General features: G+C 48.3%; 1 protein-coding gene and 1 long non-coding RNA gene across 51 annotated transcripts in view; one reads left to right on the top strand and one right to left on the bottom strand.

Moving 5' to 3' along the window:
* Nucleotides 1-9,776: 9,776 nt before the first annotated feature.
* TCF7L2 (transcription factor 7 like 2) overlaps nucleotides 9,777-17,324 on the bottom strand; it is a 203,666-nt gene continuing 196,118 nt past the window's right edge. For 46 of the 50 annotated variants that reach the window (XM_005657462.4, XM_005657463.4, XM_084994298.1 and 43 more), the window contains one exon: nucleotides 9,777-11,960. In XM_005657462.4, the coding sequence (XP_005657519.1) occupies nucleotides 11,537-11,960 (424 nt within the window). In that variant the 3' untranslated portion in view covers nucleotides 9,777-11,536. Of the gene's footprint in view, nucleotides 11,961-16,874; nucleotides 16,948-17,324 lie in introns of all 50 variants that reach the window. The other 4 variants (XM_084994309.1, XM_084994311.1, XM_084994312.1 and 1 more) reach the window with 1 other exon arrangement.
* Nucleotides 11,744-14,328, top strand: LOC102165730 (uncharacterized). The gene is made up of 3 exons (XR_014826234.1): nucleotides 11,744-12,149; nucleotides 12,466-12,712; nucleotides 12,992-14,328. It is a non-coding gene; the product is annotated as an uncharacterized LOC102165730 (long non-coding RNA).

Genomic DNA, 17,324 nt, shown 5'->3' with positions numbered 1-17,324 from the left:
AGCAACCAGCCTTGAGGTGCCCAAGAGACTTCCCAGTATCACCTCAGCCAGTCACATTCAGGAGCCTCCAAATATCGGGCCCTGGTAATTACAGACATCCATCCTGGACCCACCTGGCCTCCGGGATCAACCACCTGGGGGTAGCACTCAGGGCTGGACGGGACTCACCCCGATGCTCACCACAGCTGCTGATATGAGGTGAGGTCACGGGCAACTGGAACTAGGGGGAGGAGAAGCATCCAGGTCCTCTTAGTCCTGAGTCAGGGACACTTAGTGCCCACCCATGACACGCCACCCTAAGCCTAGGGCATGGCAGCCACAGAACAGAAGTTTCCTGAGGGGGCAGCCCCAAACCAAGTGGACAGATGCCCCTGTCCAGCCTGGTCCTAACAGCTTTTCCTAAACCTCAGAAAAATATTGGGGTTCAGCATCTCTTTAAGATTCTTATTTGCAGGGTAATTGAAGAGAATTGGATCATTTAAACCCCAGCTCTGCCACTTTGCAGCTGACTGATGCTGAATGTGTTACTTATCTCCTTCCCATGACAATGGTAACAGGAAGACTTCCGTCATAATGTTTGGGTGAAGAAATAAAATAATGCATGCCGTGCCAGGCACTGCGCTAGGCTCCTGGGCATCTGGCACAGCAGAGGCACCTGCTAAGAGGTGGCGCCTATATTCCTGCGAGATGCCCACTCCAGTCCTCCATCACACTGGAGTCTTCAAACCTGGACCCAAGACCGGGAACAAGTGGCAGAGCTGGCAGTGATATGCGAATTCCCCGTGATCAAAGCCGGCCAGCGGAGGATTCAAGACAAAAGTGGTTACTGGAAAGATCCCTGGTCTAGATTGAGAGGAATCGTGGCGTCCAGCCTAGAACCTGCCAGCACCCAGCTGTGTAGCTTCAGGCAAGACACACTTGGGGCCCCTTCTCTGGGCTACAGTTTCCTCGGGTCCTTTTTTCCAGCTCTTGGAGACAGGCAGTCTGATTCTGTTTAGAGCAGCTGCTCTTGACTTACAAAGCCCTTCTGGAATTCCTACCCAGAAGGATGGAACTTACATGTCTCCACACCTTCTTTTTCTGGGAATTTTGATGCCCTGGGTGGGGGTGGGAAGGGGTGAAACAGGAGCCCCTCTTCCCACCCTGACACCGTGGGTAGGCTCTCATTTCATAACAAGCCCATGATCTCCCCTTTCCACCCTCCTCCTCGACCTTTGCACCCTGAAAAGCAAATACAGACACCAGCGTGGTTTCTAGCAGGGTAGTATCTGAAAAGTTATTAATAGGAATTTAATGCTTTAGTGTGTTATGTATCCTTAGAGGCCATTCCCAGTAGCCCCACTCCACCCACATTTTTCACTGTAAATTTCCTTCCACACTTGGGTTCATAAAACTAACAGGAATGTGGGGAAGGGGGGTAGGCAGTGCATAGCTTGTTCTAAGTAGCCACGACCACTGCCTTTCGAATCCGAAGGAAGCTTAACCTGAATTCTTCATAATTCCATAAACCAGGTGAATAGGGGGCATTAATTTTTTTTCAAAAGGCCTGTTTCATGACTTTGAGCTGTGATGACGCGCGCCTCAGGCCCGAGGCTGTAGGCCGCATGGTAATCATAGCTCCGGTCTTTTATTACCTGCTCCATACAAGACAGACAACTGAGAGGGTTTGCCCCTCACCTCCCCAATATCACCTAAGCATTTCAGTAGAAGGGAACATGTATCATCTCTGAGAAAAGTCCAGCGGAATCTTGAGGGCCTTGGATGAAAATTCCTCATCTACTGCATGAAAACCACACTGGATTTATCCATTCTACTCTGGATGGACAGGTAGGATGTGTCCAGTTTGGGGCCGTTATGAATGAAGCTGTTACGATCATCTACTAAAGATAAAGATAAACAGATGCTACTGGGATATCCCTTTTTTTGTGAATTACCTAGTCTCATTTTGGTTTGGTTTGCTTTTGGGTTTTGCCCACTTTCAATGGATTAAGCTATCTTTGACTTTTAGAAAGTTTTTTTTTTTTTTCTTTTGCTATTTCTTGGGCCGCTCCTGCGGCATATGGAGGTTCCCAGGCTAGGGGTCGAATCGGAGCTGTAGCCGCCGGCCTACGCCAGAGCCACAGCAACGTGGGATCCGAGCCGCGTCTGCAACCTACACCACAGCTCACGGCAACGCCGGATCGTTTAACCCACTGAACAAGGCCAGGGATCAAACCCGCATCCTCATGGTTCCTAGTCGGATTCGTTAACCACTGCGCCACGACGGGAACTCCTAGAAAGTTTTTTTATCCTTGTGGATATCATCAATAAATGTGTTCATCAAATAAATGTGTTACAAATAATTATCTCCTAACTGTGGCTTGTCTTTTCACCGTTTAAGGGAGTTTGTAGTAAGCTCTGTCAACAAAGTAAGACTAAAAAAAGCATTTTCTTAGTTTGATAACATGTATCTACAAAATACATGGGCAGTGCAAAAACAGCTAACATTTTAAGTACTTACTGATGAAATAGTGGATGTTTTTCTCTGAGCTCATAAAAAAGACAAGGAAGTCCACTCCTATTCAACATTTTGTTAGAGACTCTTCTCAGTGGTGGTGGGGGTATGGGGGGGAAGACACCAGAAGAAGGAGTATAAAAATTGGAAGGGAAGAAATAACATTATCAGTATTTGCAGATAATATAATTGTGTGAGTAGTAACATTATCTGTATTTGCAGATAATATAATTGTGTGAGTAGAAACATCTAAAAAAGCTATAGCTGATCTATTAGAATTCATATGTGGGAGTTCCCATCGTGGCTCACTGGTAACAAACCCGACTAGCATCCATGAGGATGCAGGTTCAATCCCTGGCCTTGCTCCTTGGGTTAACTGGCATTGCCATGAGCTGTGGTGCAGGTCGAAGATGCGGCTTGGATCCCAAGTGGCTGTGGCTGTGGTGTAGGCCGGCAGCTGCAGCTCCAATTTGACCCTAGCCTGGGAACTTCCAATATGCCTGAGGTATCGCCCAAAAAGACAAAAAAAAAAAAAAAAAAGAAAGAAAGAAAAGAAAAACAGGGACAGGAAGGAAGATGTGTTTGATTACTGGCCCTTATCTGTGTGCTTCTCCACTCTTCTTGGCCTCTTTGCAGTTAGGCTGGCCTCGTAACTGAGTTCTACTCCGCAGACTATGGGCAGAAACGGTGCTCTAGGATGTCTGTAAAATGTCCTCGTGGTTTTGCAGTCTCCTCTCATCCACCGGGCTCAGAGACTGAAACTGCTGAGACGTTAAACCTTTCCTGTGTTAAGCTACCAGCATTTTAGGGTCTGTTCGTTATTGTAGCAGAGTCTAGCCTCATCTGCCTCGACCTTGTTTAAGCTGAAATATAAGGAAGGACAAAGCTATAGATTCTGTTTTCCACTTTATTTCACTTTTATGTTTTCCAAATGCTGGCCTTGGTCCACTAATTTGATTTCCTGACCCATCAATGGGTGGCAACCCACAATCTGAGAAACGCATCTAGTATATCAATATTATAAAACATATACTTCTCATTTTCTTCCAATCTTAGAATTCTACACCTTCTAGCACTGAGTCCAAAGGAACTCAATCCATGTAATTATCAACTGCCTTGATTATTACTACATGCACAGAAACCAGCATGAGAAAGAAAAACTGCTGCACACAGACACCTGGGATCTCATTGCAAAAGCCTCTCCCAAGGCCATAGATCAAATTAGCTCCGCCCTCTACCTCTTGACAGCTGCTCTGATAGTCTGTGTCTTCCTGAGGAGAATACCATGATATTTAGCTGTGCAGGCTCCTGAGTGGGGCTGCCTGGGTTTAAATCCTAGGCTCACTACTTCCCAGATATGCGGCTTTGAGAAAGCCTCGTAACTTTGCTAAGCCTCACTTTCTACACATGTAAAATGAATATAAAAGTAATGACTATTCCTGTGAGGATGAAATGGGAAACCTGGGTAAAGTTGCAGGGGTTTTTTGGTGGGGAGGGGGCTGCACTTGCGGCATGTGGAAGTTCCAAGGCAGGGACTGAACCTGCACCAAGCAGTAACCAGAGCCACTGCAGTGACAATACCAGATCCTTAACCCCCTGAGCCACAAGGGAACTCCACCGGTAGAGTTTTTGGCACAGCTGCTGTTCATTATCCTCGTATGAAACCACCTTCCAGGTGAGTGGCTCGTCCAGGCCTCAGGAATGTTGGTGGCCTTTTCCTTAAAGAGTCTGCCCTGTAAGGTGACGCAGGGCTGAGCTCAGAGAGAAAAACAGAGACCAAGCTGACTTCACCCAAACCTATGTGCCAGTGCCAGGAACTGTACCTGGTGCAAACAGGTGCTCAAGAAATAGTGAATGAATGAATGAATCAAAGAATCAATGTGCTTACTCACAGCTCCCATCAAGTGCACTCAACAAAAATGCCACCTTTAGGAGTTCCTGTCGTGGCGCAGCGGAAACGAATCTGACTAGTATCCATGAGGATCCCTGGCCTCGCTCAGTGGGTTAAGGATCCGGCGTTGCCGTGAGCTCTGCTGTACGTTGCAGATGAGGCTTGGATCGGGCGTTGCTGTGGCTGTGGCGTAGGCCAGAGGCGCTAGCTCCGATTAGACCCCTAGCCTGGGAACCTCTCCATATGCCTCAGGTGTGGCCCTAAAAATAAATAAATAAATAAATTAATTAATTAATTAAAAACCAGCTTAAAAAAAAAAAACAAAAAAAAAACCTCACACCGCAGAGCCAGAATTCACCAGTATTGCCCATCAGACTTACCTCAGGATTTATGCAGGCTGGTACCATGACCACACGCCTGGCAGCACCAGACCAGATCTGCAATGGGAGAGGAAGAAGCCAATCCCAGGTGGGAATCCTCTAGAGAATCATAGCTCCGGCCTTGTTTAAGAGCGAATCGCGGCTCTGGGTTCTGCCACTTGCCTTGAGGCATATGAGACTTCTAGACTATTCCTTAGTTTCTTTCCAAAGGACTTTAATTAAAAACACATTTCCATACCACAAAAACATGCCAGCCAGAGCTGCCCAGAAGGTGGAAGAAATGATCACGGGGTCAAGTTCTGGGTGAGGTGAATGTCTGGGTGAGTCATGGTGCCCCAGGCCCAGGGTCCCTTGACTCGACAAAGAGGCTGTGTCTCCCACAACTAGATCTCTGTAATTTAAAGATCCCAACCAGCAGCATCCCAAAGAGAAATAAGGGAAACAAATAATGACTGGCCTGCTGCTTTGTGATAATAAAAAACACTATGATTATTATTCCAGGCACTCTGCATTCTAGCCCCCACAACAATCTGTCAAAATGACACTTGTCATATTGACAAAATGACCTACTGTCACGACTTGTGAGCTGAAGGAACAGAGGCTCAGAGAGATGAAGGAATTACCCAAGGACACTCATGGAGGGAGTCAGCTGGGGATTCTCCAAACTCAGGTTCATTCCATGGCTCCCAGGTGCTTCCTCCCTTCAAAACCCATACAAAAAGGCATCTGATCCTACATACACCCACATCGTCAGAATAAAAAGTGAAACTTTCACCATCTGGAATGGAAAACCATCTCTATTACAATAAGTATTTTCCACTCGGGCTTGTCCAAAACTACCCCCAACCGTGGAAAAACTGTCCATTCTGGAAGATTCTGTTAGAAGACTCTGCAATTAGAGTTTCTGTTGTGGCTCAGCAGGTTACTAGCTGGCATAGTGTCGTGAGGATGCAGGTTTGATCCCTGGCCTTGCTCAGTGGATTAAGGATCCAGCTTTGCCACAAGCTGCAGTGTAGTTCACAGACATGGCTCGGAGCTGATATTGCTGTGGCGGCAGCATAGGCCTGAAGTTGCAGCTCTGATTCAACCCCTAGCCTGGTGACTTCTATATGTATGCCACATGTGTGGCCCTAAAAAGAAAAAAAAGAGAAAAAAAAAAGACTCTGCAATAGTCCCAGACCCCAAATTGGTAAATGCCTCCATCGTGGGCTGATGGGTAGCCCCCTAAAATTTATGTCCACATTCTCATCTTAGAACCTGTGAGTGTTATTTTATATGGCAGAAGCGGTGATTAAGTTAAGGATATAGAGAGAAGTGGCTTATCCATGATCATCAGCGGGACTGAACACAATCAGTTTCAGACAGAGAGGAGGCAGCCACGTGAGGATGGAGGCAGAGAGCCGAGGGATGCTGCTGGAAGACAGGGAACACCCGGGACTGCAGGCAGCTGGAAAGAGGCTCCAGAGAACATCTGGAGAAAGGACGCACAGGCTTCTGGACTTCCGGCCTCCAGGGTTGTGATGGCCATCGTTTGGAGCCACCAGGTTGGTGTTGTCACAGCAGCCTCGGATCTAACACACCCTCCTACTGTGCAAACTTCCTGGGCCAGGTCCCAACAGAGGTGAGGAATGATAGGGGCTCCTACGTGTTGCCTCAGGGCCCCTTAGTAACAAAAACATCCATGGATCCTCTTCATGGATGAAATAGGAAGATGGCCTGTTGGCAAATACGCTGAGGTAGGAAGAAACCAAACCGATGTCAAGAGAAGAGCTGAAGGGCACAAGTTTGGCCTGCGGTTTGACTGGAACCTGGACTGCAGAGAATGAGACAGGCTTAGCGCAGAGAGAAGAGCCCCAAAGCATTGCTCAAACGTTGTAGGACAATAGGCACATAGCTAGGTGATCTGTATTTTGAATTTTATTTTTTTGTCTTTTTGCCATTTCTTGGGCCGCTCCCGCGGCATATGGAGGTTCCCAGGCTAGGGGTTGAATTGGAGCTGTAGCCACCAGCCTACGCCAGAGCCACAGCAAAGAGGATCTGAGCCGTGTCTATAACCTACACCACAGCTCACGGCAACGCCGGATTTTAACCCACTGAGCCAGAGATCGAACCCACAACCTCATGGTTCCTAGTCGGATTCATTAACCACTGAGCCACGACGAGAACTCCTGTATTTTGAATTTTAAAAAGAGATCGGTACTCAGGCTGGCTGATGATAAAGAAACAGCCCCCACACCCACCTGGATTTTTTGCGCCTTTGTAACAAGGGCAGTGAGTTATACTCCAGCATGGCAGAAAGGATTAAGGAAGTAACGGAGACCTGGGACGTTCTGAGGACAAAATTTAGCATTATGGAAAGTTTCCATTCTTCTGCTCCCCACAATATAAGTAAGTGTTGAGTTGGCCAACCTCATTGGCTCCTTCCCCCAGTAACTATATACGGAGTACCTTCTACGTGCCAGGCACTGAGCCAGGACTCTGGTGCACCACAGTGAACTCCAAAGCCACAATCCTGTCCTCCTGAGGGCACTCTCTAGAGCAGCGGGTCTCACCTGGGTGGGATTTTGCCCCCTAGGGGGCATTTGGCCATGTCTGGAAACCTTCCTGGTTGTCATGACTCCTGGGGAGAGTGTTTCTAGCATCTAGTGGGTAGAGGCCAGGAGTGCTAACACCCTACAATGCATAGGACAGTCCCCTACGACAAAGAATTTATCCAGCCACAGGAGTTCCCGTCGTAGCGCAGTGGTTAACGAATCCAACTAGGAACCATGAGGTTGCGGGTTCGGTCCCTGCCCTTGCTCAGTGGGTTAACGATCCGGCGTTGCCGTGAGCTGTGGTGTAGGTTGCAGACTCGGCTCGGATCCCGCGTTGCTGTGGCTCTGGCGTAGGCCAGTGGCTACAGCTCCGATTCAACCCCTAGCCTGGGAACCTCCGTATGCCGCGGAAGCGGCCCAAGAAATAGCAACGACAACAAGAACAACAACAACAACAACAAAAAGACAAAAGAATTTATCCAGCCACAAACATCCACAGACTGAGTGGTGCTCTTAGTGGCCTCACTCGGCCACATCCATTGACACAACGGTGGGTGAGAGCGTTAATCGGAGGGAAAAATCAGGAAAGGAGAAGACTATACAGGAGGGAGATGGCACCAGTATCATCAGTGTGGACACCTGAAGGTGAGGAGGAAGGAGGCTGCGGGAGCAGAGCAGAAACTTCCAGGCACAAGGAAATCGCAAGTTTAAAAATGGAAGGGCTGGAGTTCCCGTCGCGGCGCAGTGGTTAACGAATCCGACTAGGAACTATGAGGTTGCGGGTTCGGTTCCTGCCCTTGCTCAGTGGGTTAAGGATCCGGCGTTGCCGTGAGCTGTGGTGCAGGTTGCAGACGCGGCTCGGATCCCGCGTTGCTGTGGCTCTGGCGTAGGCCGGTGGCTACAGCTCCGATTCAACCCCTAGCCTGGGAACCTCCATATGCCGCGGGAGCGGCCCAAGAAATAGCAACAACAACAACAACAAAAAGACAAATAAATAAATAAATAAATAAATAAATAAAATTAAAAAACGGAAGGGCAACAATGCTTTTAGGGAAAAGAGAGTGTGGGAAGCGGGGGAGGGGCAAACAAGAACCCTCCGAAGGACTGTCCCGTCACTCCCTGTGGGAGGAGGACCATCTGTATCAGGCAGGGAGGCATATACCTTGGTATCAGGGTTAGGATGAGCATGGGTTTAGAGTCAGGACTGAATTGAAATCCCAGCCCCACCACCCTACAGGCTGTGCGGGACTTGGACCAGACACCTGCTCTGAGTTCCTAAACCCAGTTTTAGAAAATAAAGCAGAGGGGTAGAAGAGGAGGAGAGTAGCCACCTCAGTTGGTAGCTTGATGAGGAAATGAGAAAATGCCCACCCATGGCTTGGCATGCTGCCACAAAGAAGAGATGTTGTTATTTGTGTATCCACAGGTCCCTCTGGCCCCAGTGTGCAAAATAAAATGGGGAAGGACAACCAGAATCACTCCTCCCCAGGAATACAAAGCAGACGAAAACAAAAAGACCGGGATTGTACAGAACAAAAAACAGCTTGAGCAAAGCAGAGCTTCCAAGGCTTTAAAGTCCTTGGTGACAACACCATGTCACCTTAGGTAACAAAGACAGCAACACAGACCGCTTCTGAGCCCATTGAAATCACGTCCTTTGAAGGGAAGGTTGTCCAGATAAGTGAAACCATGTATATACCTCCATCCATGCATCCTAGCCAGCGGCAGGAATGAATGCAGTGGAAACCTTAGGACGTTCTGTGGGGGTGGGGATGAACCTGCACCCTGGCCAGGGCAGAGCCAAAGAACGTGCGTCTCAGGGATGGCAAGACTGGTCCATGCAAACCTATAAAGGAAACGCCTTCTAAACGTCTTCTTGCTTAACAGTTGCTCACCCTGGCATCTCTCGCTGCATGTAATTCTTAGAAAGAAATTACGAAACTTCCACACCAATGATCCTTCAAACAGTGAACACTGTGGTTTCTTAAATCCCCTCCTGGTGAACTAAGTCTCATTAACCAGAATTAAATCCTTTCTGCTTGATACTGTGAGAGGGCTAGGATGTAGCGGAGTGACAGCCTCAGAGCCAGAACAGCGACATTTGCTTTCAGAAATCAACAAACCAGGTGCACCAAGGAGGCCAAAAAGGCATCAAGAATGAGAGGGAGGAGTGCTCCTGTGGCGTAGCAGGGTAGGGATCTGGCGCTGTCACTGCGGCAGCTGGGGTTGAGGCGGTGGCACAGGTTCAGTCCCTGGCCTGGGAATTTGAGCATGCTATGGGCATGGCCAAAAAAAAAAAAAAAAAAAAAAAGCAACCCTTCAAGAGTCAAGGCCACTTTCTGGTATCCGTGTCACCTCCTACCACCTGTACCCACCACACGGTCTCAAGCTCCAGCCTGGGAATACATTTCTCTTGGTGAAAGGAGATCCAGTTTCCCCCGAGATAAAACCCAAATTACGGAAACAAGGGACCAGCCTTTATCTGCACATACTAAGTTGCTTTTATTAATCCAGAACGGCATGCTACAGATACTGTACAGCATGAACATTTATTCATTACAAAAATGGCTTCCAAACCATTAAAAATGAAATTGGAATAAGAGCATAAAACGGAACAGTAACATCACAACTGTTAGGAAACATTCAAAGTATTCACAAAAAATGTTATAGTTAGCATTTTAATAAACCAGAGAAAAATCGGAGACAGTTTTACAATCGCTTCATGTCAACTACAATGGCACTGAATGAACAGGTTTCAGCTTTATACAGCATTTTGTAACATCAACATGCCTAGGTTTTTTTTATTTTTAAAGTCTGCTACCTACTTGTATGTCATACAGGTACATAAAAGCAGCAGCTGGTTTTTCCTTGAAGAGTAATCTAATATACAGAATTTTGGCCCTTAAGGGTTTATACCTCTTCATTTAAAATGCTTTCTGGAAAATCTGCTACCAAACACATCTTGTTATAGGTGACATTAAAAACTACATACAAATCTACCTATGTAACATCACAGCAAAACATGATGAACGAAAATTACAGCATCAAAAAGAGGGAGAAAGCTAAAGTCACTGAGAATTTTGGCACATAAAGTTTTGCACACAGTCAGTCCATGTCCTAAGGGTGCAGGGCATTCGACTGTGGGTCCACAGGGGTAACGGGACTGACCGTTCCCACTGCTGCTCATACAGCGTCGCTAAAATTCCCCTCACTAATTTTCAAGTCTTGTTTTACAGAATGGCTTTTAAAGCAATGTTTGTTAATGCTACTGATCCTTTAATGCAACTATTAATGTCCATTTGGCGGCATCTGGGTTTCATACGGCAAAAAAAAAAAAAAATCCAAAAGGGAAACAAAAAATATATATATACACATTTTATATATAAACTTAAAAACCTTGTACAAATGAGTTGTTATATATAAGAGGCATATGCTAAGGGGAAAAAAAAACTTTATACAGTTTCAAGAAAAAGGAAAACATATTTTAAAAGGGACAACGTACAAGTTCGACGAGCAATCTCTAAAGCAATAAATACTACTGGTCCAACAGCGTTGTGATTCCATTAATTGTTGAGTAGCATCCCCCTCCCCCCAAAAGAACAACACCATGGAACAAGGTATATTAACACATTTTAACCCTTTGTTTCTGTACATTTAAACAATAACAAGTAACATCACAATAAAAGTTGTTTCACACAGAAAAAAAAAAAAAGTATATGGCACTGCATTCGTCGTGCCCTTATGGTTTAAAAACCAGATGTAAAATGATTGGTTCGCAAGCTCGTATTTAATACAAATAATACAGAACCAACTCCTTTTGGAGGGCTGCTTCAAAATTGCTTCTTTTTTTTTTTTCCTTTTTGTTTTTTAATCAGTCTTTTAAAACTAAGCTATCCGAACTACATAACAGTTATGTATATATATATATTTTTTCAACGCTACAAAGACTTTAAACAGCTGTTGATAAAAATTTTGGTAGAATCATGAGGTTCTTCTCTCAATCTACATATTTAAAAGGAGAAATTGAAATAAGAATGGGTCAAATATTGACCAATGAACTCGATAAACATTAACTAATGTAGCCACGTGGCACAAACTGAAAAAAGGACCAAACAAAACCTTCCAGAAGCGCGGGGGGGGGGGGGTGCGCTGGGGGCAGGGGTTGCAGGAGGGAGGGAAATAAAGAAAAGCCAAACGAAACACTCCACGAAAGCAACCGGGTCGGAGGAGGGTAAAGCTATTCTAAAGACTTGGTGACCAGGGAGAGCGGCTGGGGCTGGGTCCCGGCCAGAGAGTTGTGGGAATGTAAGGAAGATGTCGACGGCTGTGCCAGAGATGAGGAGGGGAGGAGGGGGGCCTGCAGGGCGGCGGGAGGCAGGTCCAGGGCCCCGTTGGCACAGAGGGCGGGGGCCTTGCCGTGGGCGGCCTCGGCCAGCAGGAGGGCGGGCGGCGGAGGCATCATGGACAGGTGGGCCAGGGGGTCGGGCTTCAGGGACAGCGACAGAGGCTGGGTCTGCTCAGTCTGTGACTTGGCGTCTTGGGGAGGGGAGCCTAGCAGGTGGGGGGAGGAAGGAGGCGAGTCTAGTAAGCTTCCATCTGAAGAGGGTGGACTGAGGCAGCTGCCTTCACCTTGTATGTAGCGAACGCACTTTTTTTTTCTCCTAGAAACAGGGGGAGAGAGTTATCTGTGAATAAAGGGCAAAGACGCCAAGGCAGAGAGTTATCTACCGCTCAGAGCCAAAGATGCCGTCACCTGAGGGAACCCACGGAGACACGCCTAGTGGCCAGGGGACTGTTACAGTCACACTGGGGTGTCACGCTCCCTGAGCTACGCCTGCTCTGCAAACGAGGTATGTCCAGGGACTACAGGATCCCTACCTACCTGCTTCCCCCGCCCCCAGCTAAATCCAGCCCCCGCCCCCCCCCCATATAAACGAGCAGGCTCAAGGGGGCCACCTGCAGGCCGTGGCACCCATCTGCCAGCAAGGGCCTATATCCAAACTAGGATGAACTCCAAAGCTTGGTGTCTCTTGCGGCTTAGACACCTCTTCACGTCCCCACCATAACACCCCCCCTCCGTTCCCTCCATTCCCGCCCCACCCCCCCAGCGGTGTGCATTTGTGTGTATGTGTGTATAAAAGAGAAAAGACAGAGCTCCCTCCCCAGGTGCCTCGTATCAATATGAAACTCTCAAAATGCTGACTGCTGAGCCCACGGAGCTGAAGGCAGCGCTAGCAGGAGGCTTACAGGTGTGAACCCACCACCACCACCACCACCACCACCACCACCACCACCACCACCACCACCAACACCACCAACTCCTCCACCTCCACCACCAGAGGCTGCAGGCGCCCAGAGAGCTTTCGGGCTTGTCTGTTAAGAACCACACCAAATCAAGAGAGGTCAGAATCAGGTGAGAGAGGGGTGGGGGTGGGGGTGGGAAGAACGAAAAAAGAACTAAATAAACTCAAAAACAAAACGAAAACAAAAAATAAAAACAAAAAACAAACAAAACAGAAAAACCACCAAAAAAAAAAAAAAAACAGGTAGAAGAGGATAAACAAAGGTGGAGGAGGGGGGAGAATAAGAAAAACAGAAAATGATCCAAAGGAACAAGAATAACTGGTTGTATGGCCTGCAGGTTGTGGATTAAATTATGATTCAAACTTTTTATTTTTTTATTTTTTTTAAGGATTTGGGGCCTTCCCCTCCCCCACCCCATAGGGAGAAGGCTAGAAGGAGAGACGGTGAGGGTGGGATGGAGGGGCGTCCTGCCCTGGTCCATATGCCAGGGCCAGTGAATGGAGGGTGCAGCGTGTCACAAGGAGGTGACGACAAAGAAGACGTGCCAGGGAATCGCAGCATGGACCTTGCAGAAGGGGAGTCGTCAGGATTCGTGTTTAAACCAGAAAGACTAATTTTGCCCTGTACCAAAGTCAGAATCTCCCCTCTCCATTTCCTGTTTATGTAAGAAAGAGGAATGAGAATTTCAGAGCCTCTCTTGCTTATCATCCAAGTCGGGGAAATCAATTCAAGAAATTGAGCGTGTGACCGAAAACCTCCTCCTATGATCCATTCCAGGCTGATGGGATAATGTTTGGTGGGAAAGGTGGTCCTGGGGATCACCTGCACTCATGCTGTAAAAATAATGCAGACACAGGGAATGTGCTGATCTAAGGAGAACTATAGTCAGAACCGTGGCTGGTAACACTCCGTCTAAAAACAAGTGTGTAAGCACCGGCTGGCTTCCCGTCACGGGAAAGCAACTAAGATGCTGCCTGGCTGAAGGCAACCACTGTCAGATGTCACTGGCCTCTGAAAGGAAGGGGATGGAATGAGTGCCTCCCTGAGTATGTGCCCCCGAGCTGTCTGAGGATGCCCCTCGGTGCGTGGGGTGTGTGCTCGGCAAGATGGCAGGAGGGAGGAGGTGGGGGCGGGGAGCACATGCTTGGTCTTTCCTGCCTCCCGGAGGCCGAGCCCCCTTGGGCCGGTGGCCTCAGGGTCCACCTGTCCCCGCTCCGGGTCGGAAGGACCTCAAGGAAAGCGAGGGCTGCCCCCTCCACCTTCAATTTGACAAGGTTCCTTTTCTCCCCTGGGATAGACTGAAATAAACTGTGGGTTCTGCTCCCATCCCAGAAAACCAAGAGAAATAGATAAGCCTCTCAAGAGTTTTAAACCACCTTAGCCTGCAGATCAAAACATGCTCAAAAAACTAAGAAGTCCATGCATTTTAAAAATGGGAGAAGAAACGGGTGGTGGTGGGGTGGGGTGGTGGTGGGGTGGGGGAGCATAAGCAAAACTGAGAAAGCAAAAGGGACAAATGAGAGAGAGGAATGAGGAAAGGGACAAAGAGAGGAAGAGGGGACAGGGACAAGGGGACAGGAATAAAGGAACATCCAGCAGCATTCCATGCTATATTAGGGCAGAGGGAAAAGATGGGAAAAGCAACTTGGTGGGCTCAAAACAGAATCTTGTTAAAATGTCCTCAAATGTCAAATAAAATTAGAAACCCTGTGCATGGAGCCAGGAGCCCTGATTGGCTAGGAGCTTTTCGGGTGCTCCCCTCCCCCCTCCTGCCCTCATCGCGGTGGAAGTTTCCAGGTCAGGGGGATGAGTGGGGGCATCTGAACACAGGACACAAAAACTATGAATGACAGGGTGACTGCTCCTTCTAAGAGGTGGCAGAGCAGGCGGCAGCTGGAACACACATATTTCCGATGGGCCAGAGAATGCCTCGTTTTGCAACTTTTTTTTTTTAAAGCACATTTTGTCTTGTTGATTTAGCATCAAGCCAGATCCTGGCACAGTCAAGAGGAAAAAACTGATGGAAAAAGGGACAAAACCCATTCTCTGACTCTCCCCCACCTAGGCTCCTTCTCCCATCAGGGGGTGGCCCCTGAAAAATCCATTTTTAGCTTCTTACAGATTCATTCTGAAAGGAACTTAAGAGTGTTTCCTGGTCCTGTTTGGGACTTACACTTACTTAAAGGAGCAGAAATGCATCTGCTGAAGCTTTCAGGGTATGAAACAATATTCCCAACGGAGGAAAAATGGTCACCGGGGAAGTTCTAAGGGCGCTGAGGCGGGAAAGAGGAAGGAAGGACCGCCCCGCATGCACCGTGGCGCTACTGCCGCGCCAGCCCCTCCAAGCTGCACTCTAGAAAGCCACGTTTATGAGGCAGCCATGAAGGTTTGCAGTTGTTTTTGTTGCGTAAAAACGTCATGAGAATTCTAGTTTCTGCAGAAAAAGCCACCCTCCAGTTTTCAGCAAGGTGCGCCTGGGTCTGAGAAGGGACTAGTCTGGTCAATGTTAGTCATGGCAACTCCTGCTCCCCGACAAGCGCCAAGTCTAACTCGCAGCTAACTGCTTCCAAAGCAGAAAGAGGGATTCATAAACCACCACTCACCGATCCCCCCCGCAAATAAAATACACAAACCAGGCAACCAACCACACTGCAAGGTGCGCTGGATGGTGTCAGCCGCACGTTTCTACAGGGCCTGAGAAACCCTCTCTTGGGAGCAGCCCTGCCATTAGCTCAGCCTTCCCCGGGGCGCGCGGTCAGAGCAGGATCCCGCAGCTACCTGCCCTCCTGCTCAGCCACAGAAGAGCCTGACACAAATTCACTGTCGAGGTGGGGCTGGCAGAGTTCCCATCTTCCAGGCCCGCCCTGAGGAGACACCTAATGCCCTCTGTCAAGTGCGTCGTGAAACTCTTTTCTGTCGCACAGAGAGGACCCCAGGGACTGTGCGGAAAGCATGTGTGTCACCTCCGTGATCACCGCCATCCCAGGGGAGGGGCGGTGGCGGGGGTCGGGGGTTGGGGTGGGGTGGGGTTCTCTCTCTGCGGGTCATCCACCCAAGGTCCCCCCAGCCTCACTCAGAAGGCAGAGGGCAGCCCGTGGACGGGGGGGGGGCTCCCTGGGGAAAGACTCTGGGGGCCCCTCTCCGTGGAACGCTGGCTCAACACGGGGCGCTTCACCGATCTCTCCTAAGGCATCAGGGGAAGGGGGAGGAGACACAGCGACTGGTGAGCATGCACGTGATGGAACGGAGATCTGGGCTGACGTCTAAACACGGAACACATGGCGAAGGCACGGAGCAGGACACGTGACACGGAGGGGGCACTACAGACAGGGAAGCGTGTTTTGGGTATTGAGATACCTACCATCATAATATTCCAAATTCAAAGACTGCTTGTATCAGAACAAAGAAACAACAAATTTAACCAAAGGTGGTCATTAAAGAAAAGGAAATGAGACAGGAACTAGCTGGTATCCCTCCACCAAGAAGGAAGTACCTACACCTTCCCTGAAATTACAGGTTGGATGGAACCTGCAGGTGGAACACAGGTGTTTAATTGGGACTCTCCTGATTCACTCTGGAACCAGCACGCCCTCTCTGTCTCATAGGTCCATCTCTCTCATAGGTACACGCATATGTGTTTTGTTCACTCTGCAGGCTAGCAGCACTGCAGCAAGTCACTGCACGGCTCGCTGCTTGCAGCCCGTCAGCTGGTGCCTGCCGTTTAATGCCACGCTTCTTTTCAGCACTGTAAAACAATGTCAGCTCACCAAGCTCCTCTGTCCAGAGACGTGGTTTTTAAACAGAACACAAACAAACAAAAAACCAAACAAAACCAAAAACAGCCTGCCCCAGAGCCCTTCTCCAAGTGTCTAGACTCCAAGTGCATGGGGAAGGCTACTGCTGCCAATTTGAGCCCATTCAAACCCCGGGACCTGGTGGCTCTCTCTGTCCTGCAGACATGCCATCGAAGTCGTGCCAGGGCCGGGCCAGTTCCAGGAGGCTGGCTTTCAAAGCAAAAGGATCTGTGCCCGTCCTGGTCTGTGAGGGCTGGGGTATGTTATTCGTAAGAGCAGGGAGAAGAGGGCAAGAGAAAAGTAGGGAGAGGACACGGCATAAAATTAGCAAGGAAATTTGGAAGGATGAGGATCATTAGTCATTGCTGCCAGCGGGGAAGTAGATGGGAACGAGGTCAAAAATCTATTGACACACTGAGATACCGGAAGGACAGAACGCTTTGATTTTTCCCAAAGGCCTCACAGTAGGTAATATACCTGCATGGTTTGCACCATAAAGTCTGTCGGTCAAGCCCGAACAGTGCCCGACACTTCTTTGGAGTATTTGCATCTGTTAGCATAAGGTAAACACAAAAAATACAACACAATGGTGGGTCGTGCTCAGTTGGATGTACAACCTCGGCTACAGCTGCCTTGTCTTCGCTAGCACCTGGGTTCTCTTTGATTGTCTTCCCTCACCAAGGACATGAAAGGAAAGGACTTCTAGGCGTCAAAAGAAAAAATAAAATAAAATAAAATAAAACGATAAAACACAAAAGGAAAAAACAACAATCGGAAACCAAAAAACAACAGGGGGGAAAATAAATAAATAAATAAATAAATAAATAAACAAACAAACACAGAGAGAGAGAAGAGGAGGGGAGAGGGTGACGTCGTTTGTTTCTACCTAGGCCAGGCTCTCGATGGCTGTCACCGAGCCCCCATCCT

This window comes from Sus scrofa, chromosome 14, assembly GCF_054392235.1.
Source record: "Sus scrofa isolate SSC_HxYL_T2T_F1_AM1 chromosome 14, Sscrofa_HxYL_maternal_Yorkshire_Landrace_v2.0, whole genome shotgun sequence".
Taxonomy (NCBI): Eukaryota; Metazoa; Chordata; class Mammalia; order Artiodactyla; family Suidae; genus Sus; species Sus scrofa.
The sequence above is the reverse complement of the archived record's forward strand: the minus strand, read 5'-3'. Positions and strand labels throughout refer to the sequence as shown.